This window comes from Loxodonta africana, chromosome 18 (assembly GCF_030014295.1).
Source record: "Loxodonta africana isolate mLoxAfr1 chromosome 18, mLoxAfr1.hap2, whole genome shotgun sequence".
Classification (NCBI taxonomy): Eukaryota; Metazoa; Chordata; class Mammalia; order Proboscidea; family Elephantidae; genus Loxodonta; species Loxodonta africana.
Window position 1 is genome coordinate 37,422,500 of NC_087359.1, and position 26,507 is coordinate 37,449,006.

The 26,507-nt window shown below is 42.0% G+C and overlaps 1 protein-coding gene across 1 annotated transcript; it reads left to right on the plus strand.

Moving 5' to 3' along the window:
- Positions 1–706: 706 nt before the first annotated feature.
- KPNB1 (karyopherin subunit beta 1) lies at positions 707–25,623 on the plus strand. Its single transcript, XM_064271160.1, has 22 exons — positions 707–1,091; positions 1,197–1,255; positions 3,785–3,967; positions 6,917–7,117; positions 8,651–8,803; positions 9,619–9,678; positions 10,322–10,411; positions 10,662–10,772; positions 11,542–11,643; positions 13,199–13,423; positions 14,278–14,469; positions 15,081–15,211; positions 16,156–16,303; positions 16,634–16,705; positions 18,430–18,574; positions 19,749–19,831; positions 20,342–20,449; positions 21,010–21,153; positions 21,271–21,376; positions 22,046–22,160; positions 22,799–22,960; positions 23,675–25,623. Coding segments are annotated over exons 1-22 (2,631 nt in total). The 5' UTR covers positions 707–1,051; the 3' UTR covers positions 23,676–25,623.
- Positions 25,624–26,507: the final 884 nt, after the last annotated feature.

Sequence of the window (26,507 nt, forward strand, 5' to 3'; positions counted from 1 at the left end):
TTGAACCAAATGGTCTCTTAAAATCCTCCCCAACAGAAAGCCTGGTACTAAATAGGCCTAGTTATTAAAGCAGCTTCCTGTGGACGCGGTACAGGGTTTTAACGGTCTCCCTCCCAGGCTCAGACCCGCGAAGTCCTAACTCAACACGCCCCTCGGAGTGACGGCGCTTTCCAAACCGCAGCCCGAAGCGGCCCCAACACTGCTCCGCCCCTTCCCGGGGGCGTCCCATCGTGCCCCGCGCTAGGCCCCTAAAGCGGCCAGGGGCCTCCCGCCTTTCCGCGGAGTCGACCCCGAACACCTCTCTCCAGTTCTCCCGAGCACCCCAGTCTATCAACGTCTAGTGTCCTAGCCAATCACCCAGGCTCGGAGTCTTGCCTTTGACCCACCCTCCTCCTAGCGGTCAGCCAGTCTGAGCCCACGGCCTTTGCCAGGCCAATCCAATCAGCAGCCGGCTCAGACCTGCCCCACCCCAACCTCCCTTCCCTCGGCCAATCCGCATGCCCCATTCCGCTGCCCGCCCAGCCAACCCGGTCCTTGAAACCAGCGGGCGAATCGGCGCAAGGCGGCCCTTCAACGCTAACCGCCCGGCCAATTGGGGATTCCGCGTGGCCACAGCGGCAGCCAATCGACGTGGAGCGCGGTGCCGCGGCGGAGAGGTCCGGCCCGAATATCCCTCCGCCTCCCTCTCTCCCTCCCTCTCCCTCCCTGCGAGCCGCCGTTCACTTACTGCCTCCCTTCCTTCTTTCTCCCTCCGCCACCCGAGCACCAGCCGCGCTCTGAGCTGCCCCCGGGGTTCCTCCCCCACCGCCAGAGGAGCAGCTGCCGTCGCCGCGAGCCGCACATTAGGAGGGAGGAAGGAAGGAAAGAAGGAAGGAAGGAAAGGGGGCCTGAGTGACTAGCAAGTGGGAGCCGGTGAATGGGCTTGTGGTGACCCCCGCCCCCCACCCCACCCTCCCTTCCCACCCGACCCCCAACCCCCAACCCCAGTTAGAGTCGCCGCCCGAGAGGCCGGACCGTCGTCTTAGGAGGAGTCGGCGCCACCACCTTCGCCATGGAGCTGATCACTATCCTCGAGAAGACCGTATCTCCCGGTAGGACGCGGGGGCCGGGGGGTCGGGCCGAGGCGACTTGAAGTGGGGGAGGGGGAGGCCCTGCCCTTCTGACCCTGTCCCCTTTCCCACTTTCCTTCCCCCTAGATCGCCTGGAACTGGAAGCGGCGCAGAAGTTCCTGGAGCGTGCGGCCGTAGAGAACCTGGTGCGTGCCACCCTGCTTTCCCCCATCCCGCCGTCTTCCCATCTCCTGCGTCCGGGGCCTTCCCGCCCTCCCGGAGGCCCAGGCCTCGGGAACCTACCCCGCCCCATCCCGTCCCCCTCCCCCCGCACCCCGGTCCAACCTAACCCCGCCATCGGGAAGCCGGTGGGTGTGTCCCGCCCCAGGGCCCGGCGACTGGCCAATGGCGCAGCGCGCCGGGGTGACTGCCGCCCAATCGCCGCGCGGCCTGAGGGCGGCGGTGCGGCGGGAGGGAGAAAGAGGGAGGAAAGGGAAGTTAGGTTGCGCGGCGCTGCGTGTTCAGCAAGGGTGGGGGTGGGGGAGCCGGGCCTAGGGGCCATGTGGAAGCTCCGAGCCCAGCTGCCAGCCCTGTTCGGACCTGTGCTGGCTTCTCTTTCCTGTCCCGTGGCCTCTGGGGTTCTCTCCACTTACTTCCCAGAGCTCTGCCTTTTCCTAGCTCCCTTGGTCTGTGCTCATGGCTAGGGCTGGCACCCGAATGCCTCTTAACCCATTCCCGTTAATATTTCTTCCTAGTATACTCGGTTCTTCCTCTCCTGGGTTTTTTTTTTTTTTTTTTTCATTGATGAGCAGAGACTTAATCAGTAGGGATTTGCACCCAGACAACAGGCTGGAGCTTATCTTCGAGGAGATCGGGCCTATTTCCTGATGAAATCACAGAGGAAAGTTCCTCGTTTTTCATGTTTTCAAATTTAAAAGGCACAGAAAAAATGAAGATAAGCCCACTAGAGTATAAAGTCTGGCCTGCTGTATAAAAATGATTTCAACAGCCCATGTGCCAGTTACGTTTCTCTGGTTTTCCTCTCCTGTTGTGGGAATGGGAGGGAGCATAGGGAAGGGTGGCTGATCCTTGACATCTTTTAAAGGTAATAAGCAATGTGTTGGTAACACTGTAACAAAATGTGTTCCTTTGAGTTTTCTAGGCAAAATAATGTAAGCAAAAAAAAAAAAGACAAGGCTTATTTTGTGCAGACTGCCAGTGGATGATGTATTTTGTTCTTATAATTGCTAGTTTTTATTTTTTTACTCTTATGTTTTTTTCTTTTTTTTTAATCTTTCCCCAGGAAAGGTTTTTTCTATTAGTATAGACTGATAACATTCCATAGGAATATATTCCAGTTTCTGCTTTTTATCTTATTTTAAAAATATTTTTTAGTGGTACAACATTTTAGTAAGACTTTTTTTTATTAATTGTGCTTTAAGTGAAAGTTTACAAATCAAGTCAGTCTCTAATATGAGAATTTAAATACACCTTGCTATATAGTCCTAATTGCTCTCCCCCTAATGAGACAGCACACTCCTTCCCCCCACTGTCTCTCTTCGTGTCCATTCGGCCAGCATCTGACCCCCTCTACCCTCTCATCTACCCTCCAGACAGGAGATGCCAACATAGTCTCACGTGACTACTTGATCCAGGAAGCTCATTCTTCACCAGTAGCATTTTCTATCCCATTGTCCAACGTTAGTAAGACTTAAGAATATCTTCTGCCGTGACTAGAATTTCAGGTGCCAGGCAGTACTTGATAGTGGAAGAAACTGTCTGCTTTTGGCTTTTTCTGTAAACTTTTCCATTTGGACAGAGCTGCTTTTTTGCAGGGGAAGGGAGCGTGTATGTTAAAATTTTTAAACAAAGGGGGTAGCTTTTCCTAGGGGACCTGTGCATTACAAAAGATCGAGTGTGCCTTTCAGGGCTTCACTATGTTTAGTGCACAACTTAAGTCCAAAATGTAAAGCAGCTTTTATTTAATCTGTTAACTGTTAAATATAAAATCAGTTACCTTGGAACAACTTGCCTTGACTTTTCTTATCTTTTCCACTTAACCTTCTAAATATTTATGAATTCTTCCTTATAAATCTGCTTTTTCCACTGTTCCCCTTTCGCAGATGTAGCCTTATCCGCACTGTAACCAAAATATAGAGGATAGGCTTCTAAGTCTGTTTTAGGACTATTGATAAGTATTTCTCTTTCTTGTTCAAGATTTACTTTCACTAGTCCAAAAGCTACCCTTGGTATCTTTTTCTGACTGAGGTTTTTTTCTGACTGAGGATACTAAGTGACCTGGCCCAGTCAGCAGAGCTGGCCTGAATATTTGAAAATAGTTTTACTTTCTACCCTGTTACAACGTATTCATTCATTCAACAAATATTTATTGACTATCAGGCACTGGTGTAGATGTTTGGGATATTTCAATTGACGTGGAAGAATCCGTTGGCTACCAGATTGCCAGATTTGATTTAGTTCTGGAGATTTAATGTAAGGATTTGGCCATTAAGAAAGGTTTGCTAGGAAAATCTACAACTTCTTGTAAGTACTGTTTGACATTTCATGAGAAGATGGGTGACTTTAATAGGTACATTTTGGGGAATTATCTGAGACATTTATGATTTGCTCAAAAAAAAAAAAAACAACTTTTCTCAGTGGTGTGGTGCTCATAAGCTATGCTCAGTTGGTGAAATTCTCGAGATGTTTTTATTTGTATGTACATCTCTTAACAGCCCACTTTCCTTGTGGAACTGTCCAGAGTGCTGGCAAATCCAGGAAACAGTCAGGTTGCCAGAGTTGCAGCTGGTCTACAAATCAAGAACTCTTTGACATCTAAGGATCCAGACATCAAGGCACAATATCAGCAGAGATGGCTGGCTATTGATGCTAACGCGCGAAGGGAAGTCAAGAACTATGTAAGTAACGTTCGTCTCCTTTTGGTCATATTCCCTAGGGAACAAGAAACATCTGTCAGCTCTTTTGTCATTTGCATGGAATAGAGCTGACGGTGTGATAGGTTTCTGAGATGTAAACTTGATTTGAAGATAAAAGCTGTATTTGATTTAAATCTTTGTCAGTTCAGCTTGTCCATTCCCATTGATAGATTGCGATCCCCCGCTCCCCCCGCCCCCATAACTTGAGGTGGACTGCAACACTTGGGGAAACTTTAATTAGTTGCCAGAACTGATAATGAAAGGAGTTTATAGAATCTCTTTGGTGAATTGGAGATAAAAATTGGTTTTACCAAACTTGAAGCGATGAGAATGACATAGAGAATTTATTAATGATACGTTCGTCCAGGCTCCTCCCAGAGCTTCTGAGTTGGTAGGTCTGGTGTGAGGCCCAGGAATATTTTTAAAACTGTCTTCCCAAGTGATTCTTCCACAGTTCAAGCGGCACCTAGCTTTTGGTGAACTGCTGTGAGTAATCCTCTTTCTCTGATGGTTTATGCATAGTACTCTGGAGCCAGAGGGCAATTAAATTATCTCTTGGCCCTTTCAAGGCCACAGAGTTTGCAAAATATTATTATGGCCGTTAAAGATGCTTTTATTTATTTGCAAATTATGAAAAACTTTCTTTAGAAACACCTGCCTCTTTCAAGGCATTGGAAAACTGAAATGATGAATTTTCCCAATATTTGAGGAAAGTCGAATGTCCCTTATTGCTTTGCATCATGGAGTTCTTGTGACTTGAGATAGAAATGCATGATTGAAGATGAAACAAAGGATTTGGAGTATACGAACAGATGTGCTTCTTTTTTTTTTTTTTTAATTAGCGAGGTTCTTTAGTGGCTTGTATTACAGGGATAAAAGGCACAAGGGTGAGTCAGTTTAGCATCTGTGCAGTCATCAGTTGGTCTTTGGTTTTTGAGGGGAAACCATTAGGGGATTCCTATGTGTGTGTATGTGCAGGTCAAGGTTATGCACCTTACTTGCCATTTCCTTGTTGTGTCAGCATTAGGTAAATTAGTGATCCTTAAGACAGCAAATCTTTCTTTCTAGTTACGTACCTCCTTCCTTTTTCAGTCTTGCATGGAGGGGCCCATGACAGGGAACTAGGTTATGAAAGCGAGCTTATTTTGAATCTTTCTTGGAATACGTGAAGCTCTTTCTATCCACGTAGCGTCTTACGTAATAACGTTTTGATACCCCTTCTCCTCAGCAATTTGACATAAATGAAATTTATTCCATTATCTTGATGGTTATCGTGCCTGTTTGATTTCTCATTTCCTCTTGAATTACATAATAATAAATAAGACAAAATGGGAATGGTAATTGACTTTTTTTGGCACATCAGTCTTAGCACCAAAATATTTTTAAAAATTTGGATCACAATTTATATAGGCATGGTTCAGTCTTCGTGCGTGAAAAAAACTTGACAGTCATCTTGGTCTTTTCTCCTTTTTCATAACATATCCAGTAGTATTATTTCTCAGTGCTGGTGGTCATTTCTTTTTTGAAATCTGGACTTTGGGACATATTTGATTGCTGGTTTCTTACTCCACTTATTTCTGGTAATTGGGTATTATCAGGCCCACGACTGGTTTAAAAAAAAGTTCAGTTCTCAGGAGTTGAACTCTGTAGTTTCTAAATCATCTCAAGTAATACTAAGGATTTTCTAGAATCAATTTAAAGAAGAAAAGGTAAATGTAGAATGGGATTCAAGTATTAATATAAAGGCGCCCTGGACCGGGACTATTAAGTTAGACCAAGGTTAATACCTGTTTAGGCGTTGCCATTTTGGACAGTTGACCTCATGTTTTTGACATACAGTTTTTGTTAAAGTCCATTCTAGCTCTGCTAGTCCTGGAGAGCAAAACAAAACCTTCATTTAGAATCAGTCAGAGCCATTTGTTATTGGGCAGAGCTGGTAGAGTTTGGCAGGGACGATAACATACTGTATAAGGGGGAAAGATGTTGAGTTCATTATTAGCCTCTAGCTACAAAGCAGGATACTAAGTGACCTGGCCCAGTCAGCAGAGCTGGCCTGAATATTTGGCAGCTACTCTTTGTCCTGTGTCTATGCCACAGTTAACTGCTTGCCTTTTGAGTGGACTGATGATTCTTAGTGAGTTCATTTGACTGAATTAGCTGATCATGGTAATGATTAACCCTGGGTCAGTTGTGGCTTCATCCTTCATTTGTACCTGTGCCTTTACTCTTTGTATAAATGCTTGTGTCGTTACCATTTCAAACAAGACATGTTTAATGACAAGCGGACCCTGTTTTAATTGGCATTTCTGACTAGTTATGGGTATCTATTGATGGAGGAGAGGACAGTATTTGATTCTTGGGCAAACAGAACTCATCTTTTCAGATTGGAAGTTAAATATGGATTGGTTCTTAGGTGTTGGTAACATCAGTAACTTTGTTTCTGGCTTTAGCAATGTTGTTACTTGACCAAGGCCTTTCTATGTATCAGAGCCACTTGAACACCCCAGAGTTGGCCTTGCTCTAGAGCCCCACACTTCCTTCCACAAAGCACAGCTTAAGACTGGGCATCCTTCCCTTATACCATCAAGGAGCCTGGAAGTTGGATTTTGTCCCCATACCACATCACCTTTTAATGCTACCTCCCCTTCTTACTGCTAGTTTCCTACTTTGTGTTGAAGTGAGGCGTGAGGCTTTGGAGAATTCCATTTGGAAGCAAAGATGGTTGGTTTTGTTTTTCGGCTCTGGGACAGTGTGGATTGTGCTGGTACTGAAGCCGGCCTTTTTCTATAGCTGACTGTACTGCATATGCATGTTCTAACTTTTTTGTTTTTAAGAATTCAGGTGAGAATGCTGTAAGAGGTGTAGTGGGCAAAATGTGCTCAAATAGTGTTAGAAATTGATATCTTTTTTTTTTTTTTTTCTTGTATGCAGGTTTTGCAGACTTTGGGCACAGAAACCTACCGGCCTAGTTCTGCCTCTCAATGCGTAGCTGGTATTGCTTGTGCAGAGATCCCAGTGAACCAGTGGCCAGAACTCATTCCTCAGCTGGTGGCCAATGTCACAAACCCCAACAGCACAGAGCACATGAAAGAGTCGACATTGGAAGCTATTGGTTACATTTGCCAGGATATAGTAAGTGCTTGCCTAATGTGTCCAACTTGCATACCTCTGATTGCCTCTCATTGTGATTTGCATGGTATTAAACCAAAAACCAAACCCACTGCTGTCAATTCCAACTCAAAACACCCCTACAGGACAGAGTAGAACTGCCCCATAGAGTTTCCAAGGCTGTAAGTCCTTACAGAAGCAGACTGCCACATCCTTCACCTGCAGAGTGGCTGGTGGGTTCGAACTTCTAACCTTTCTGTTAGCAGCTAACCCCTGTGCCCCCGGGGCTCCTTGCATCGTTTTAGGGACACTTTTTGTCGTAGCGTGAAGAACACCAAGCTACTGCAGAGTGTTTTGCAAATAAAAGTGCCTTATTTGTTAGTTTAGATTTGTAATTTCAGTTAGTTGCTGTTATGGCTTGAATTGTGTCTCCCAAAAATATGTGTTGTAAATCCTAACCTCTGTGCCTGTGGTTATAATCCCGTTTGGGAATGGGTTGTCTTTGATACGTTAATGAGGCAGGATTAGTGTAGGAAGTGTTCTTGAGTCAACCTCTGGGGATATAAGAGATTAAACAAGCAAGCCAGCAAGGAGAGATGGAGAGAGAGAGATGACAAGCCACATGAAGATCACCCAGGAACAGAAGCTCAAGAGAGACAAGAGCTTTCCCTCCAGAGCTGGCAGAAAAAGACTTCCCCTAGAGCCAAGACCCTGAATCAAACTTCTAGTCTTCTAAACTATGAAAAAATAAACTTCTGTTTGTTAAAACCACCCACTTGTGGTATTTCGGTTGTAGCAGCACTAGATAACTGAGATAATTACCGTATCCTCACATTACTAATCATGCCCTAAAGAGATTTGAGCGTCACACACTCATAATGGAAACCCATATATTTGGAGAGGTTTAGGTTCTGGACTTTTTAAGTGAGAGTATTTTCTATGTTGGAGCATCTCTGCCCTGATCCTTAAGATGCTCAGTGTACTGTGGATGCTGTGATACTTCACTACTTCACAGAAGTGGTTTGCCAGCCCCTGGAGCCACAACGTAGGGTTTTAAATGCAGCCCTCATAAGGCTGTTGCTGCTGAGTTCCCCACCCTTGGTATCTGTTTTGATATGCAGACTTGAAGTAAAGAAGTCTACAGGATTTAACTTGGACTTCAGCTCCCTAGGTGTTTTTGCCAGGTGTTAGCTCTTGATCCTGTGATGTTCTGAAATTTATACTTACTTGGTATGGATGGCCTGGGAAGGAATAGCAGGCTGCCATCTTCATTTGCTCAGAAGGAAAAAAAGCCAGTATTAACTCATACCCAGAGTCATCTTGCTAAGAAAGTCAGAGGTGGAGTTGATATCTGTAACTTGTTTGAGTTCATTTTTGGATTACCAGTACTATGGGATATTTGGCAGGTGGTTTGCAGTGCTGTCCCTAAATGGAAATGTGTGTGAAAAGATCTAGAGAAAATCAAAATACTTCTTTGAGTAGATTTTATCATTAAAAGGACTGCTGATTAGTTGAGAGCTTATAATTAGATTCACCACACTTTTCTGCTTGTTTCAGGACCCAGAGCAGCTACAGGATAAATCCAATGAGATTCTGACTGCCATAATCCAGGGAATGAGGAAAGAAGAGCCTAGTAATAATGTGAAGCTCGCGGCTACTAACGCACTCCTGAACTCATTGGAGTTCACCAAAGCAAACTTTGACAAAGAGGTAAATGTCTTTTGACAAAAAAGGTATATAGGTTCAGAGGATGAGAAATGAAAGGGGATTTTTGTTTAAGTTAATAATAAAAAAAAAAAAGTTTACGTCTTAGAAAGTACCATCTTGTTTAGAAGTATTTGATCCCATCATAGTAGGGATTTGTATTGTGTGAGGTGTAGACGCTTGCCGTTTCTTCTCAGCCTCTTGGAAATAACGTGTTTCTAAGCTTAGGTTTTTTCCTTTGGTATTTCAAGGTGTAGGTATGTTTTGGGATTTAAAAAATACAGAAATTGGGCTGTTTTGTATCTCTTTAGGAAGGTCCTTTTGAACATCATTATATAAATGTTTTGTCTCTATGCATGAAGTTCATTACTCTGGGCTTCCCTTTACTTAGCACATTTGTTGGATTTGTCATCTCCTAGAAAACAAATGTCATCTTTGAAGTAAAACAGATATTTTTAATTCTCTTACGTTTTAGATATAAGGAAATTGGTTTTCCTAGACATGATTTTTTTTTTTTTTTAAACCATCTTTATTTACACCCTGTGGCCTACATTTTCCTGTCTCCTTCCTCCCTGAAGTTTTGTTAGTGAAGGTCATTTTGGAGATTAAAAGATTAGAGTTCTCCTTAGAGTGCAGGTCATATAGCAGATACTAGGGGCAAACCCTTTATTATAAAGCCTCCATGGTGCCATTATTGCCTCAGAAAAGCTACACGATTGATTATATGAGGGTTATGTGGGACCTGAGGAAGAGAGAGGTTCTGCTTATACTTTTCACACGTATGGTTGATGCACTCTTAATTCTCTTTATTCTTTTTGCAGTCCGAAAGGCACTTTATTATGCAGGTGGTCTGTGAAGCCACACAGTGTCCAGATACAAGGGTGAGTGAGAGTGGACAGATACGAGGGAAAATGTGGAGTCATATGAAAAGTCTCAGTCTTAAGGCTTTCCTAGGAATTGCCAGCTATAACATGTAATTGTTTGAAATGTTGGAAATTGCTTGTCTTCAGAAATAAGGCTTGACTTACTGTGTTAATAGGAGCTTTTCTCCAACATATTCAGGGAGAGGGAAGAACAATACTTGGAAAGTTATCATAATGGAAGTTGCCATCCTCTTAAAGATTTAGAGGAGAAGTGGTTTTGATGAGCTTTGCTACTTAATTGCCCTAAGTTATTCAAGTGGTCGTTTTGAATTGTAGCCATTGAAACAGCTTTGGTGTTGCTGTAACCTAAGCCTGACCCTTCAAGCAGGTGAGAGTAACATCTTCAGCCTGGGTAGCATCAGTGAATTTAGCTGTGTCATCAATTCCACAGGCACCTTCAAAGCAACCGGGGGGGGAGGGGAAAGGAGGTGGGAGAATAAGTAAGAAAGGATAAAGAAAAAGTTGAGGAAGAGGTTCATTTTCTGGGGAAATAACATTAAATGTATCTCAGTCAACCCTTTAGATTGTTGACCCATTTTCATTTACTTTGGTCAGGTTGTGTTGTTATTTTAGTAAACTGTTACTCTGCTCTTTGTAAAAGGTACGAGTGGCTGCATTACAGAATCTGGTGAAGATAATGTCCTTGTATTATCAGTACATGGAGACTTATATGGGTCCTGCTCTTTTTGCTGTAAGTATTTTCATTTTACATTAAGCTCGAGTCTGAATGTATACTCATCAGTGTCATGCCAGGAAAACTGTGCTGTGTTTGTGCTGGTAAAAATAGTATTTTTAAAAAATCTGCTTCTGTTTCTATCTTTCATTTCAGACCTAGCTTTCATAAATCTAGACTTTAAAACTTAGATATCTATGGTAAAGAGGGAGTCTAACTTAAACGAGTACTTACTTGGGGCTTGGGGTGTCATATTTTTTCTCTTAAGATCACAATTGAAGCAATGAAAAGTGACATTGATGAGGTGGCACTGCAAGGGATAGAATTCTGGTCTAACGTCTGTGATGAGGAAATGGATTTGGCTATTGAGGCTTCAGAGGTGAGCCTGGGGAAGGGTGGGTATAGGGGGAGAACTTTAATTCTCAGTGAGCTTTGGGACGGATCTCATTTGTGAGTGTGGTTACTCTCCTGCTGGGAAAGCATTTATTCTGACTCAGGTTTGAGAATTGTCTTCATTTGTGGACATTTCTGCAAGCCAAAGCCCCTCCTAAGGGAAACAGAGCAATAATAAAGCATTCCAGGTTTTTGCTGCTGAGTTAAGCATGGTTTATTGTAAATACTGATTTTAGTTCTGTGGACACAAGGGGGCAGCAGGCTGTCACCGTGTAAGGAGGTGACACCTGATGCAGAATTATTTCCTGTCTGAAGTTCCAGTGTAAGTGTGGGGTATATAATAGATACTTGACTGATTCTGATGAAGGAATCAGATGGGGGGGAGGGTTTAGTTCTGTACTTACAGCCTTTGGACCCAAGCCTTGTTTCCAAGCCTGGTTGTCTATATGTACTTCAGGAACACAATGTCAAGTAAATTTGGTGCATCTCTTGATCCAAAGATCATGTAGATGACAGCTTGTTAATACAGATTGAGCTTGTGAGGAAAGAATGTAATTCTTTAAAGTTGCCTTGGTCCGTTAAGTTAGCTTGTGTATATGGCCTAAGGGAGTCTCATGGAAGTAGACAAAGATCACAGCAAATGTTATCATTTGTCCCATATGTGTCTGCTGTGGAACCCTTACCAACTCTCATTGTGTGCCTTTAGAATAGCTTGTTTGCTACTCTCTGGAATTTGCTGTATGTTTTCTCTTCAGGCAGCAGAACAAGGACGGCCCCCTGAGCACACCAGCAAGTTTTATGCCAAGGGAGCACTGCAATACCTAGTTCCAATCCTCACACAGACACTCACAAAACAGGTGAGTTATCTTCCAAACCTAGCCAGGTAAGCTTTGAAACCTTGTGAGGGTTGGTGGTTTGCTGTAGAACCGTTTCCATGAAAAAACTTGGCACCATCTCAACCATTGGATATCCTGTTACAGATGACTCAGGTACATCCTAGGCTCTTGAGTTTTTTGTGAAGGACAGTTAGGTCTGAACATTTCAGGTGCATCTTGATCAGGAAGGAGCCACACTCGCTGCTCTGATTGCCTGAGTGCTACTTTTTTCTAACAAGAGGCAGACTGTAAAAGTTACAGTAAAGAAAGGCTGGGAATAGCTTTGCTAGTTTCAGGCCACTTAAATATTTGTTCTAATATCTCAGATATTTTCATGGGTTCACAGGATGTATATACATTTTAAATGCTGATGAGGTGGGATATGAGTTACTATCTTGGTTACCATTGTTTTCTTCTTTCTGTATCACACAGTTTTTCTTGGTTTGGTGTTGAAAGGTTCTTTCTGTCACCTCATCTCTTCTGGTGCATGGGAAATACTACCAAAGAGCTGGCAATGCTCTGAGGAAACAGTGTTGGTGACTTTGAGCCCTGTAAAGTGTCTTTGTACACAGGAATATAATTTGTACATGGGTCTTTGAATATAGCAGTCTCAAGATAAGTAGAGATGTGTTTGGTTTGAAATGGACTGGGTGTTTCCTTAAATTCTCATTTTTCAGTTCTGCAGTTGCTTTTTATCTTTTGACCTTAGTGTCTTTGCTTTTGTATGTTTTTACTGTGTTTTTCTCATTTGGGAATAAGTCATTCTTTAGGTATGTAATTTTCTGAAACTGCATAGGACTAGGCTTTGGTTTGCCATAAGTGGCAGCTGCGTATATCAATTACATTTATTAATTTTGCTTTTTATTCTCCCAGCTCGCCTCTGCTGAAATGTTGCAATTTTGGCTGTTAGAGGCTACTGTAATACTGCCTTAGGGACTTGTGGAGGAAGGAAGGGGGACTGCTTGGTGTAGTGTTTTAATTTTCACAACTAAGTAATCTCTTCACTCTTACTATTGAAGTGTGAATGGCCACAATAAGGAAGATACACCCTGAATTCTAATTTAATGGAAGTCTGAATGGAGTCTCTTTTGTTTGTTTGAAATTTAACAACTAGCCCTCCAGAAGCCCCTCCTATACCTCCCTCCCAGTCACTGCCTCCCTCAAAGGGAACCACTATTCTTGATTTTTAACTTTCTAGGTTAGTTTTAATTAATTTGGAAGTTTTTATATAACCAGAATCATATAGTATATACTGTTTTGTTCTGCCTTGTACTCTGCAGAGTTGAGATTCATCCATGCATGTAGTCATAGTTTTTCATTTCTGTTGTATAGTACTAGTGGGATATTCTTCCATCTGCATCTTGTTTAATAAAGGCTTACTGTGATGAGTTTTTGTGGAAGGGATAAACTATAAAAATGTTTTATATTTTATTTCTTCAAAGCTTAAATCCTAAAGACATTTGGGAGTAGTCAGGACCTTTTGAGGTAAAATGATTCTTTGAACAAAACCTTAACTAGTACTGTATTCTTTCACCAGGATGAAAATGATGATGATGATGACTGGAACCCCTGCAAAGCAGCAGGAGTGTGTCTCATGCTTCTGGCCACCTGCTGTGAAGATGACATTGTCCCACATGTCCTCCCCTTTATTAAAGAACACATCAAGAACCCTGACTGGCGGTACCGGGATGCGGCGGTGATGGCTTTTGGCTGTATCTTGGAAGGACCAGAGCCCAATCAGCTCAAACCACTAGTTATACAGGTGAAGCCAAGGGAGTTTGGGAGTAGAAAGTGGGGTATTTATTGCTTATTTAAGTGTTTTCCTTGAAAATGTGCCTTTATTTTAAAAACAGTTGTAAATAGTCACTGGAGGTTATTTTTGAATACTTATTTGCTATCAGTGAGGGATAAAGTATTTTTATCGCCTTTTAAGAAAATTATTATTACATAAATCAGGACCTAAGAACTTGAAAAGTGTATGCAGAAAAGGCCCAAAAGAAAAAAGTCACCTTTAATCTCATTGCCCAGGGATAACCCTCTTAATTCTTGGTATTTATCCTTCATACTTTTTTCTGTGTGCATGTGTGTGCAACGGGATGGAAATCTTACTGTGCAAACACCCTTACAGTTGTTATTATCTTCATTTAGTGCTATATTGTAAACATTTCCCCATAATTTTTAATGATGGGGTTTTTCCATCCTTTGAGTATAGTGACATTTATGTATTGAAAGTCCTCTAAGGGAATGTCGTGTTTATTTTGCAATTATACATGGCACAAAAGTGCATTATAATTGAGTTGAGTGCATATGGAACTCAACCTTTCAGGATAGAGCCAGATGCGATCACAGCCGCATCCTGGAACCTCTGAGTAACTGAGTGAAGACAGCTGAAAGCATTCGCACCAAACTCTTAACTCCATACTGGGATTTGGTGAAGACAGGATGATGAAGACTTTTTCACTTCACCTACTTTTATTATATTGCTTGATATTTTTTAAGCATATCTTTTAAAATTACGATGCTTTGAGTTAAAACCGTTAGTATTTACTCTTGAGGTAGCAGGCAGCATGAATTTTAATCTTTGTTTTGTTTTGCTGATAACTATTGTATTTGCAGGCTATGCCGACCCTAATAGAATTAATGAAAGACCCCAGTGTAGTAGTTCGAGATACAGCTGCATGGACTGTGGGCAGAATTTGCGAACTGCTCCCTGAAGCTGCCATCAATGATGTCTACTTGGCTCCCCTGATGCAATGTCTGATTGAGGGCCTTAGTGCTGAACCCAGAGTGGCTTCAAATGTGTGCTGGGTAAGGGATTTTCTTCCTGGTGATAACAAAGAGCTTGGTTGAACCACTGGCAAGGAAGTAGTAGGAGGTGTGGGAGGAAAATGGATCTGCCTCACTGGAAGGCCTTTTCTGACTAGCATCTCGTTTCTAATTTCTTCAGTTAAAATGTGGGGGAGATGCCAACTGCAAGAGCCAGTGGGAGCTTTTGACTCATGGTGGCTAGTTTCCTAAGCACTTAGAACAGTCAGACCAACCCAGCGGGAGAACTACAGGGATTCAATTCTTTTTCTTCAGTTGCTTGGGGACAAGAAGTTTTGATTAAGGTAGATAGTTGCTGGCTATAAAAAGTACCATTGCTGAGAAGGGGACAAGAGGGAAGTAAGGTAGGCGGCCTAAATGCTGAGTCAGTATAGGCTGAATATAGTTGATTTAGAGACCTTTGGGGCTGTGGGGGAGGAAGGTGAAATAAGGAAGGAGTGGAATTAAAAGCAGAAAAAGTTGGGAATTCACTAGTGTTGATTTATCTTTAGATTATTTAGAAAGGACACTGTCCAAGGTATCTTAAGAAGACATGAGTTAATCCTGGAATGGGATCCTTGTCGGGACTGATGTTAAATCTTTCTGGCTTTTAGGCTTTCTCCAGTCTAGCTGAAGCTGCTTACGAAGCTGCAGATGTAGCTGATGACCAGGAAGAACCAGCTACTTATTGCTTATCCTCCTCATTTGAACTCATAGTTCAGAAGCTACTGGAGACCACAGACAGGTAACTGGTGTTCCATAGAAATGTGTGGTGGAGTTGCATCCAACTCCTATAGTCTTCTCTGTGGGGCATATCTAGCCTAATTATAGAAACGTTGAGAAAGGACAAGATTTTTATGCACTGAAGGAATTAAAGGGATCCTATAGTAGATTGCTTGTTTGTTTAAAATTAGAGAAGGAAACACAGATGTGTTCCATTTACAGTTACAATCTGAAAACAGTCTCGTTTCTCCACTGCCTTTTAATTCCCCTTTTAAAGAGTAATTGATCTAAGGAGTTCTCCTTAATTTGATAATATCGACAGTTAACACCCGTATTTGGTCCTGGTGTAAGAGAGAGGGTAGTTCTCATTAGTTTAGTTGCCATACCAGCTCAGTAACTGCCATTTATGTTACTTGACAAGAAATTTTGTATCAAACAGTTGATTGACAAATGAGCTTTTGAAATGTAGGGACTGTAGGTTGGGGACAACCTTTAATCATATTCTGGTTTTGTGTGAGAGAAGAAACCCAAAGCCCTGAGCAAAATGAACCATCAGGATCTTTCATGCGTAACTAGTTCATCTCCACACACTGTTCAGATTATATGTAAAGGCATGTCTCGTAGATGGATGAAGAAGATTGAAGTGCCCTTTTCTTAACTCTTCAGGCAACCTCTTGCATTGTCCACATGGGTTCTTAAGTGTTTCAGACCAGGTGTGTTTTTTTTTCCTCCCATAATTTTAGCCCATTTCTAAAAGAGCTATTAAGAATTTTAACCAAACTAAAGGCCATAATGAACATAGTCATTGATTCCTGGCTGTCGTGTCACCAAACTCAAGACCAGGTCTACAACCACATCAGTTTCTGGGTTCTTATTTTTGGTGAGACATTACACATTATAAGAACTTCTCTGTCCTTTCTCCTCCTCAACTGAGGCTTTGAGACTTTTGCTGTGTGTTCCTTACAGGCCTGATGGACATCAGAACAACCTGAGGAGTGCTGCCTATGAATCTCTAATGGAAATTGTAAAAAACAGTGCCAAGGATTGTTACCCTGCAGTTCAAAAAACTACTCTGGTCATTATGGAGCGACTGCAACAAGTGCTTCAGATGGAGGTGAGGTTTAGTGCTCCTGGCTGTTGGTGGGAAGAGTACATTCTTCCAATGTATAGCTCTGTTTTCAAGGCTGTTCTCTCTCTTTGGTGCTAAGTATATGTTCTATCAGAAAGATACAAGGCTTACACAAGATACTACAACTTGGGACACATACATCATGCTATATGACTGCGTTTTTTTTTTTTTTTTTAATTTACTTTCCTACATTAGTATCAATAAAAATTATTTAATAATCCCAGCAAACCTAGGAAAAATGAAAGTTTTTATTTAGAATCCTCTGATGTTTTTATTCAGAACACGGTGAGTGATTTCCTTTTCGTCTTTTAACAGTCACACATCCAGAGCACATCCGACAGAATCCAGTTCAATGACCTTCAGTCTTTACTCTGCGCAACTCTTCAGGTATAATGGAGCCTTATAACCTAATGTTTCCGGGGAAGAGCAAATCTGTATCTTGGGATGACAAGTTGGTGTACATACAAAGACAAAACCCATTGCCGTCAAGTCGATTCCAACTCATAGCAACCCTATAGGACAGAGTAGAACTGCCCCATGGGGTTTTCAAGGAGTGAACAACTGGTGGATTTGAGCTGCCGACCTTTTGATTAGCAGCTGTAGCTCTTAACCACTGCACCACCAGGGCCCCCATATACATACAGAACTCTTGAAAGGGTGTTGGTCTGTGGCTGATTGGGAGAATAATTTCCATGGGTGCAGAAAGACCTAGTTTGTTTATTGAACAGTATAGTGAAGGAAACTCCTTAGTTTGTGGAGCTAGGTTCATGTTAGTCATTTTTAGTCTTTGGTTTTTATTAGGTTGCCCAAGCCTAACCCGGTCAGATTTGAATTCCCCTCTGTGGTTCACTCTGCTAAAAATACAGCCTTGAATTTCTACCATCATCTTTTAAAAGAACACTTACTATTGGGAGCTTTTATTGAAATTCACGTAATTTATAGTCAGTAATTGTTTAGCAGTGCCTACTCTCTGGGTGGTGCGAACAGTTAATGCACTTGGCTGCTACCCAAAGGTTGGTGATGCAAGTCTACTCAGAGATACCTTGGGAGAAAGGTCTGGTCATCTACTTCTGAAAAACCAGCCATCGACAGCCTTGTTGAGCACAGTTCTACTCTGGAACACATGGGATCACCTTGATGGCAACTGGTCTTTAAAGTGTTCGCAACAGACTTTCTGAGAGACCAAAAAAAAAAAACTAAAATAAAATGACACTCCCCATTTATGAGATAGCTGAGGAGGTATTCCTTTTTCTGCCAGAGAACAGGAAAACTCTGGAACTTGTCTGAAGCTTAAATAGGTACTAAAAAAAAAAAAAAAAAACCACTGCCGTTAAGTCGATTCTGACTCATAGTGACCCTATAGGACAGAGTAGAACTGCCCCATAGAGTTTCCAAGGAGCGCCTGGCAGATTTGAACTGCCGACCTCTTGGTTAGCAGCTGTAGCACTAGACTGTAGTATTCATTTAACCTGTGATCTCTGTTTTCAATTTGATAGCAATGGGTTTTTGTTTTTTGGGGGGGCGGGGTTATTTTTTAAAGCATGACTGTTAAAGGATCTTTCCTTTCTCATCAGATGAAATACAAGAATGACCCAGGAGTAACATCATTTGAAACAAATGAAAGGATGAGGAGGGAGGTTTGGGGAATATGTATTGAATTTGAGAGGAAGTCAGGCTTCAGTTTACAAAGACTTATTTCTTGGACCAACATCTTGAAACGTATTAGGATATAAGAAAGGTCCCTTTTTGTTTGTTTTATGAGTAAGAACAATTAATATGATGTGATCTTCTTTAAAACGGAAATAATTCAAGTGCCATTCCATAAGAATGGAGTATGGAAGCTACTGACAGATTTGTCAGACACAAGCCAAATGTAGAGATGACTTTGTGCACCTGGGGGATTATCTCATGTTCGTTCTGAATTGGGAAATAGAAGGCATATTAAAGTGAATGTTTGGATGCAGATGATTTGCACTGTCAAAGCTCTCGAGCATAAAAGTGTCTTCAGCCTTTTCAAAAATAAAAAAATCAAAGGACTGGATGAGAAAGGTGTAGTGTTCTATTTAAAGGGTTTGGAACCGTCAGATTCTGAACTCCTGTTCATTTCACAGAATGTTCTTCGGAAAGTGCAGCATCAAGATGCTTTGCAGATCTCTGACGTGGTCATGGCCTCCCTATTAAGGATGTTTCAGAGCACAGCTGGGTCTGGGGGAGTGCAAGAGGATGCCCTGATGGCAGTTAGCACATTGGTGGAAGGTCAGTGAGCCGTGAGCGGGCAGGGAATGTCTTCAGAATGTGGCAGTTTAAATGGCCTTGAAGAATTTTTGATCACCAAAAGCATATTCTTCCTCTCTCCTCTACTGGAGCGTGAGTCAGTTCAGAGTTGGATTGGACTTAGGTATAAATTCGTATAACTGCCTTGCCACTCTTTGCTAGAAGTAAGTGGGGAGCCGGTTTATGACTGTGTCACATTGGCAGCCTGCTTTGGAGAAAACTGTTATCACCTGCCTGATGTTCATCAGGCTCCCCACTCCCACCCGCTCCTGTCCTGAAAGTTACTTGCTTCGTTAGGTTTTGGCTTCCGTCAAGGATGGAGGAAGCATAGGTTTCTGTTTTCTTTCCTGGCTCCTCCTATAATCTTTAGGAGTCAGGTTGCCACATCATGGTGGCTAGTGTGGGATGGAATGAAACATTTTTGAAAAAGCTTGAGGAAGTAAATCGTTTTCTGATTATTACATGTTTGACTATGATAAATTGTTTTTGGGAGAGCATATCTTAAGGCTCTGAAAGCCCTTTAAAGAGCACCGAAGAAACCTGGAATGCCCCTTCAGGGGTGGCCTGTAAGGTGTGTTACTAAGGCCATTACCTGAGGACCAAGTCTGTTTCTGGCATAAAGAGCATATGTCCAACTGGCCTGGCAACATGTGACCACTCTACAAGGGCAGTGAAGTTAATTTTGGCTCCCCAGAATAGCTCATTGGAATATGAAGTCCAGCGCTGCTTTTCCTGGCTGTGGCTTGGTAAGCCTTTGATGGGATTGCTTTGGGACCCCATCTTCAAGCTGGCTTCCAGAGAGGACGTGTTACAATCAGACAAGGGATTGGACCAGTACTGCCAGCTCAGCCAATTCAAAATTAACCTTGACATTCCTTGAGGGTCATACCACTTTGTTGTTCCAGCCAGAGCAAAAGCCCATTCCACAGAGAATTGGCATTATCTCCAGGATGTAAGAGTTAGGCCCTTCCAGTAGTTATGGATTTGGCTTATCTTAGACAGCCTTAATGTCTTCATGATGGAATTAGTAATTAACCCACACTCTACCCAACCTATTATGTGGAGTGGATAACGTTTCGGGAGAGCTAGGACATCTGTGCTCACCTGCATGATATCCTGTGGTGCTGCTATTAGCTAATAGCTTGTTTTCTTGCAGTGTTGGGTGGTGAATTCCTAAAGTATATGGAGGCCTTTAAACCCTTCCTGGGCATTGGATTGAAAAATTATGCTGAGTACCAGGTAGGATATGCTCTTTGAGATAATACATTTATGTTCTTACTCATACCTGATAGTCATTGTAGTACAGACAAATCAGGTTCCTGCAGTTTAGGTAGTTCTTCTCTGTGCATCATCCCAAGTATTAGCTGCTTTATTTGTTGCTCTGAGTGTCTGAAGTGGAAGGAGTCTGTGAAAAACAGGATACTGGATGCTCCAGATAAGGGAGCACAAGATGATTGTTTGCCTAGGCAGTAGTGATGTAACAGTGTGCTGTCAGCACCCTAAAGATTTAGCAAGGCTTTTTTTTTTTTTTCAACTACCTGCCTCTATTATCCTTTGTGAATATTGGCTTTTCTGTCCTTCTTTGATGTTATCTTGGATATTTCTAGTTCTCTTACTGCCATGTTGAATATTTTCTTGTTTGACTCTAGGTTTAAGCAATAAAGGACCAGCTAAAAAATGTAAAAGTAATGCCTTACTTCCGTAGGTGACCTTTTCTGTTGGGAAGATTATTTATTTGATTCTTTGCAGGTTTGTTTGGCAGCTGTGGGCTTAGTGGGAGATTTATGCCGTGCCCTGCAGTCCAACATTTTACCTTTCTGTGATGAGGTGATGCAGCTGCTCCTGGAGAATTTGGGGGTGAGTGTCTACACATCTAGCTAACCAGTTCTCAAAGAAATGATCAGTTGGAAAGACAATTAAACATTAAGATCCTTGACAGGGAGCTGGAAGTTCCCAGAACATTGACCATGAGCATATGAAGAAGAGGAATATTAGCTTTCAGAAGATGATTCTACAGTAAGGTTGTAAAATTAATTAAAGTAATTCAGAAAAGCACAAAGGAAAATATAAATATGTAATACCTCCATTCCGAGATAACCACCATTAATTCTTGTGTATAACCAGCTGTACCACTTATTTGTGTGATATCAAACAAGTGGCTGAACTCTCAAGCTTCAGTCTCCTTTCCTGAGCGTCTGAACTGGAAGTGTAGTTGTATGTGTAACGTGAGAATAACGATGCTTGTATTAGCATCTTCTTAGGATTGATATGCGGCTCAAGTGGGCGTGGTTATAAGCTATAAAGGACCATTCAAATATTTAATATTAGTAGTTTTTTGTTATAAGTAAATAAAAGTTTTTTGTGTCTTTGAGTGGACCAAACAAATTTTGGTTGTTAATTTTCTTTTTTCTTGTCAGAATGAGAATGTCCACAGGTCTGTGAAGCCACAGATTCTGTCAGTGTTTGGTGATATTGCCCTTGCTATTGGTGGAGAGTTTAAAAAATACCTTGAGGTAGTATTGAATACTCTTCAGCAGGCCTCCCAAGCCCAGGTGGACAAGGTATGCTTAAAGCTATCTTGCTGATCTGTAAGCCTAACCCTGTTTGGAGGAGAGGGGCTTTTGACAAAAATACAAGCAAATGTGATCAGTGGGGTTTCTGTTCTCTGTCTCTTACAGTCAGACTATGACATGGTGGATTATCTGAACGAGCTAAGGGAAGGCTGCTTGGAAGCCTATACTGGAATCGTCCAGGGATTGAAGGGAGATCAGGAGAACGTACACCGTTGAGTATACAACCAAATTTACTTAGTCTACTGGCCAATGTGTACCTAAACAAATGGGCTGAGTTTTCCATTCTGTAGCTCACTTGTAAATTAGCACCTGTTGCTTAAAGGAGGGGTGGGGAGGAGGAAGGAGGAGCAGTGCCCTAATGAACAGAGTAGCTATCTGTGGGAGTATAGAACTGCTGCCCCGTCTTCTTTGTCCCACATATCTTGAGCATTGCAAGAGATGAGACCCAGCAAGGTTGTTGGAAAAAGCTGTGACAGATACTAGTTGCTATTGTGCACCAACCACAGGTGGCAGTTGCTGAGCCCCAGTGGAACTGAGTTGGAGGACTGGCAATCAGAAGTCCATATTACTTGATGTTTTATTACTGATTGGGGACAGATTTATACTTTCCCCCTTTGACATCAGTGGCTTTGAGGGGAAAATTCCATTATTAAACCTTCTATATCATCTTACCTGCTTGTAGGTTGAGGAGTATATGTGTCTTCTGTTGACTCAAGGAATGACATTTTAATCTGAGGAAGAGTAATTTGGCATATCTATATGCTGCTGTTTATCTAGCCTGAATCTCACTGAATGGGGTAGAATACTTGGAAATTTTGAAGAGGGGTGTAGTCCTATCAAATGTGGGACAACTTTGTCAGACCTTCTCTTTCTTTTATAGCGGATGTGATGCTGGTCCAACCCAGAGTAGAATTTATTCTGTCTTTCATTGACCACATTGCTGGAGATGAGGATCATACAGATGGAGTAGTAGCTTGTGCTGCTGGACTGATAGGGTAGGTTATTTCCTGCTTCCAAAAGCTGAGTAGAGCTTCTCGCGGAAAATGAGAAAACGTGTAGTGAAGAATTTTGAGGAGCCTAGATGGCAATAACCCACCTCTGTAGCACAGAGGAGAATTCTTTTAAGATTTGGCGTTACGATGTAGATAGAGCTCATGGTGTCTTATTTTGAGTGCTCACAAATGTGATTGACTACAGACCTGAGTTCCAGCCTTATTCTAGATCCTTCAGATCTACTTAATTTCCTTTAAACTCTTCAGGAAGTAAGTTCTCAGGGCATATTCTGACGTTGGTCAACAAATTGCCTGTTTAGCCTCCTCTACTGAGGGTTTCTGAGGCATCATTAGAAGAAACAACTTTGGTGGTGAGGAGCTCAAAGACCTGGATTCCAGTTCTGATTTTACCAGGCAGTAGCTGTGGAACCTTGGGTAAGTCATTGTACCTCTTTAGACCTCATCTTCTCATCAGTTGAAGAAAGGTGTTAGACTTACATATCTCTAAAATTTCTTCCAGCTTTAAAAATTCGGTGAATATGAAGAAACCAACGTAACTAGTTAACACTAGTTTGGGAGGCTCTAAACAGATGATACCAGTATGGGGCCAGGAACTCATTCTCTGTGTTTCTTTTGCACAGGGATTTATGTACAGCATTTGGGAAGGATGTACTGAAATTAGTAGAAGCTAGGCCCATGATCCATGAACTGTTAACTGAAGGACGGAGATCGAAGACTAACAAAGCAAAAACCCTTGCTACATGGGCAACAAAAGAACTGAGGAAACTGAAGAACCAAGCTTGGTAAGAGCCTGTTTTTACTGCCCTCTATCTTCTACTTTCTTGTGGAAATAAGTGTGTTTTCTTTAGGCTGTTCTGGCAAGGGCTGTCTTTTGGTGGTATGCTTTGTACTCTTTCCCATATAGGTATTTCTAAGCCAAACCAATGTCCCTCAGCTTTGTGCTAGTGGAAGGGTAAAGCAGCCTCAGTCTTGCCTTGAGCCAAATATTTGATTCTTCATGGTGATGAAGAACAGAACTTAATAAAACTAGAATCCGTTTGAGATCCCCAAATAATTCCGGACCTTCATAAAATTGCTGATAATGACGTTTTCTCATAGCTCTCTTTTCTACCTTCCCATTTTCTACTGCCTTTTGCCTTCCCTCATCCCTGTGGAAGTGCTTTATCGCAGTGCTTTTGGACATTGCTTAACTCTGCAGAAGGTAGTGTTGTCCAAGCCCTGCTTTGGGATGTAGGGTTTTTTTCCTCACACCCACTCAGTTATTTGTTCCACAAACCGCAGCCAAACTGGCTATTTTGGTTTCCTTCCTATCCTGCAATAATGTATGTGCTGATGAAAGGTAGATGGCATCTAAAAAGAGAAGAAAAATATCAGTCTTTGAATAGTTAATAGATTCAGTTCAGGACTAGAAGCACTTAATTGTAAGAATCTGAGGGGTGTTTGGCTGTGCTGGGTAAATGTGATCTCAGATTGACTTTTTTCCTGTCTGTTTTTAGATCTGTTACCATTGGGATGATAACCTGAGACCCCCACTGGAAATCTCCAATCTTTTGAAAAACCCGGAAGTGAGGAGTGTGCACGGATGCTGAATGTTTGGGAATGAGAGGATGAGTGAGTGAGGCTTGAAAACACACCACATTGAAAATCCTGCCACAGCAGCAGCCGCAGCCGCCAACAGCAGCGCTGTTAGTGAGCTAAGTAAGCACTGACTTCGTAGAAAACCATAACATCGGCCATCTTGGAAAAGAGAAAAAACGATGGATTTACTTAAAAAAAAAAAAAAGGGGGGCAAGAAAGAAAGCTATCTCTTCCCAGGAGAGGCTAGAACCATCTTTTCTGTTTTTTGGCTGGTGCTGAGTGGAATGACTGGTTTGGGAAAAGAGGGACTGGGTTCAGCTGTGGTGCTTTGTTGTAAAAGGCAGCCTGGCCTTTGCTACTGATAAGAAAGATGGAGCCTGGGTCTCAAGCCCACCTTCAGCGTACCTTTGCCACACGGTACTGTACACGTGCCGGCTAAAAGGAGGGTGAGGGATTCTTTTCAGTCTGAGAATGAGTGTGTGTGAATGAGGCGGTATCCACATTCTCAACTTCAAGTCATTGCAGTTTCTTTTTCCCAAAAAAAAAAAAAAGGGGTTAGACGTTGCATTTCATAAAACTAACTGAAGTTCTGTCTACTGATGCAGCACAAGAGATGTTTTAAAAAAAAAAAAAAAAAAGGCAAGAAGCTCCTTAGGGTTTTTGTTTTGTTCTTTCAATATCTCTTCGGGAAAACACTGACGAATGGTCAGAGCTCCCATCCTGATACTTTCATCCAGGCGCCTTTCCTAATACTATGGTTCAACTGTGAATGTAGAAGTGGCGGGAGGGGGGAGAAAAAGAAAACTCTGGAATTAGAGAATATAGTAAAAATAAAAGTACAATTGTTAAAAATAAAGAATACAGACTTCAAAAACAAAAAAAGCCACAACCCAAACAAACCAAAAGTTATAAATGCTCAGAATTGGCAGCACAAAAGACAGGCTCTCTCCTGACTTGTATTCTGGTAGTCTGAACGCCCCCCGAAAATTGTGCCAAAGAGTTTAGAAAACAAATATACAATAAAAGTAAACACACGCACATACACACAAAACAGTAAACTTCAGGTAACTATTTTGGATTGCAAACAGATAAATTTAATGTTCAAACAATCTGATAAAATAACCATTTGGAAACTGCTTGGCCTTCTGTTCTCTTTTATTTGATTGACTACAATGCGGTATTGGTCTCTTGCTGCACTTCAAAACCAACTAAACAACAAAACAAAAACAATATATATATATAGAAGTATATATATATATATATATATATACACTAACTAGGACTTTCGTGATGAAAATGGCACTTGAAAAACGGTTATATTTTTCCACTGAAGATTAATAAAATGGTGTCATACATTCCCCTGGTCACACACTTTAATATATATTTTTAAAGGTGTGATGTGCTGTGATTACCATAAATCAGACTTAATTACTTTCCCTTTTCCATGGGAGCAGGGCATCCCAAACTTTGGTTTTAGAATCTTTCAGCAATAAGGGATGTCAGTGAGCTTGATTCCCTTTTGGTTTTGCAGTTGTTAGGATTTTTTGCTGGCATTTTGAATATGCTGCTTTCAAAAAACTAAGGAAGTTTTATAATTGCTTCCCAGTATTTGGAAGATGAAAAAACAAGACTCATTTCCATCCTAACAAAAGTATGGGCTAATGATTCTCTTTGTCTCTTCCTTCACCATCTTCCCCTCCCTATCCAAGCTTTCCACTCCTAAGTGGAATTGACTTGGTTTTGCCCATCTACACAGCAGCATCTCTAATAGCTCTTGTACAGGGTATCAGATATTGTGCCTTTTGGTGCCAGGTTCAAAGTCAAGTGCCGATCTATGAACCAGTGTACAAAAAAAAAAAAATCCAGGTGTTTGAAGGAGAGACGCTCCATTGTGAACAAAGCTTGGCACCAGCTCCTAAGCCCTATTAGAAGCGGCCTGGCCCTTTAATGCCTTGTTTTAACTTTAGCTGTTACTGAAGGAGAGGATGATATACTAACCATTCCTGATATTAGATAGGGCTGGGCTAGGGCTTAGAGAGGGGCCAGGAATATTGGGGAGAGTAAAAAATCTGATCATTCCTCAGTGCTACCCATTTCTGTCCTGTGTGGGCTGCTTAGCTGGACAGCAGGAGAATAAAAGTACACTGAGAACCATAATGAAAACAAAACCTTCGGTGTGTTTTGTCATGTTTTGTTCCAGGGAAGCAGTTGATGAGTGCTGTTATTAATAACTTTCTCCCGTATCCATTCAGTGATGGAGAGGAGGAAAATGGGCTGGTTGGATTGTGGTCTTGGTGCCTCGCAGTTACTCTGCACTGGTTATGTATTTAATTCTCTTTTCTAGTTACCTTTGGCTAGTGGGTTTTCCATAGTCTAGGTACTTGTCCTTAATTGTACCACCTAAGGGTACTGGATGCAGAATGCATTCTGTCTTTCACTGGGCCTTCCCCACCCTAGTCTTGGCACATTCCTGCAAGAATGTAGTTACCGTCTGTTTGGGAAGATGTCAGTGCAAATGTGAAGAAAATGGGCACGGGACTAGGCTTTGGTTTGCCACAAGTGGCAGCTGCCTATATCAATTACATTTATTAATTTTGCTTTTTATTCTCCCAGCTCGCCTCTGCTCCCCTCTGTTGAAATGTTGAAATTTTGGCTGTCAGAGGCAACTATAATATTGCCTTAGGGACTTGTGGAGGAAGGGAGGGGGACTGCTCAGTGTAGTGTTTTAACTTTCACAACTAAGTAATTATT

Excerpts from the sequence above, each read along its gene's own strand:
- KPNB1 (XM_064271160.1), top strand. The coding sequence starts at position 1,052 with ATGGAGCTGATCACTATCCTCGAGAAGACCGTATCTCCCG. Across the intron at positions 1,256-3,784 it reads GTGCGGCCGTAGAGAACCTG|CCCACTTTCCTTGTGGAACT; the intron begins GTGCGTGCCACC and ends ATCTCTTAACAG. Across the intron at positions 18,575-19,748 it reads AGTTAGCACATTGGTGGAAG|TGTTGGGTGGTGAATTCCTA; the intron begins GTCAGTGAGCCG and ends GTTTTCTTGCAG.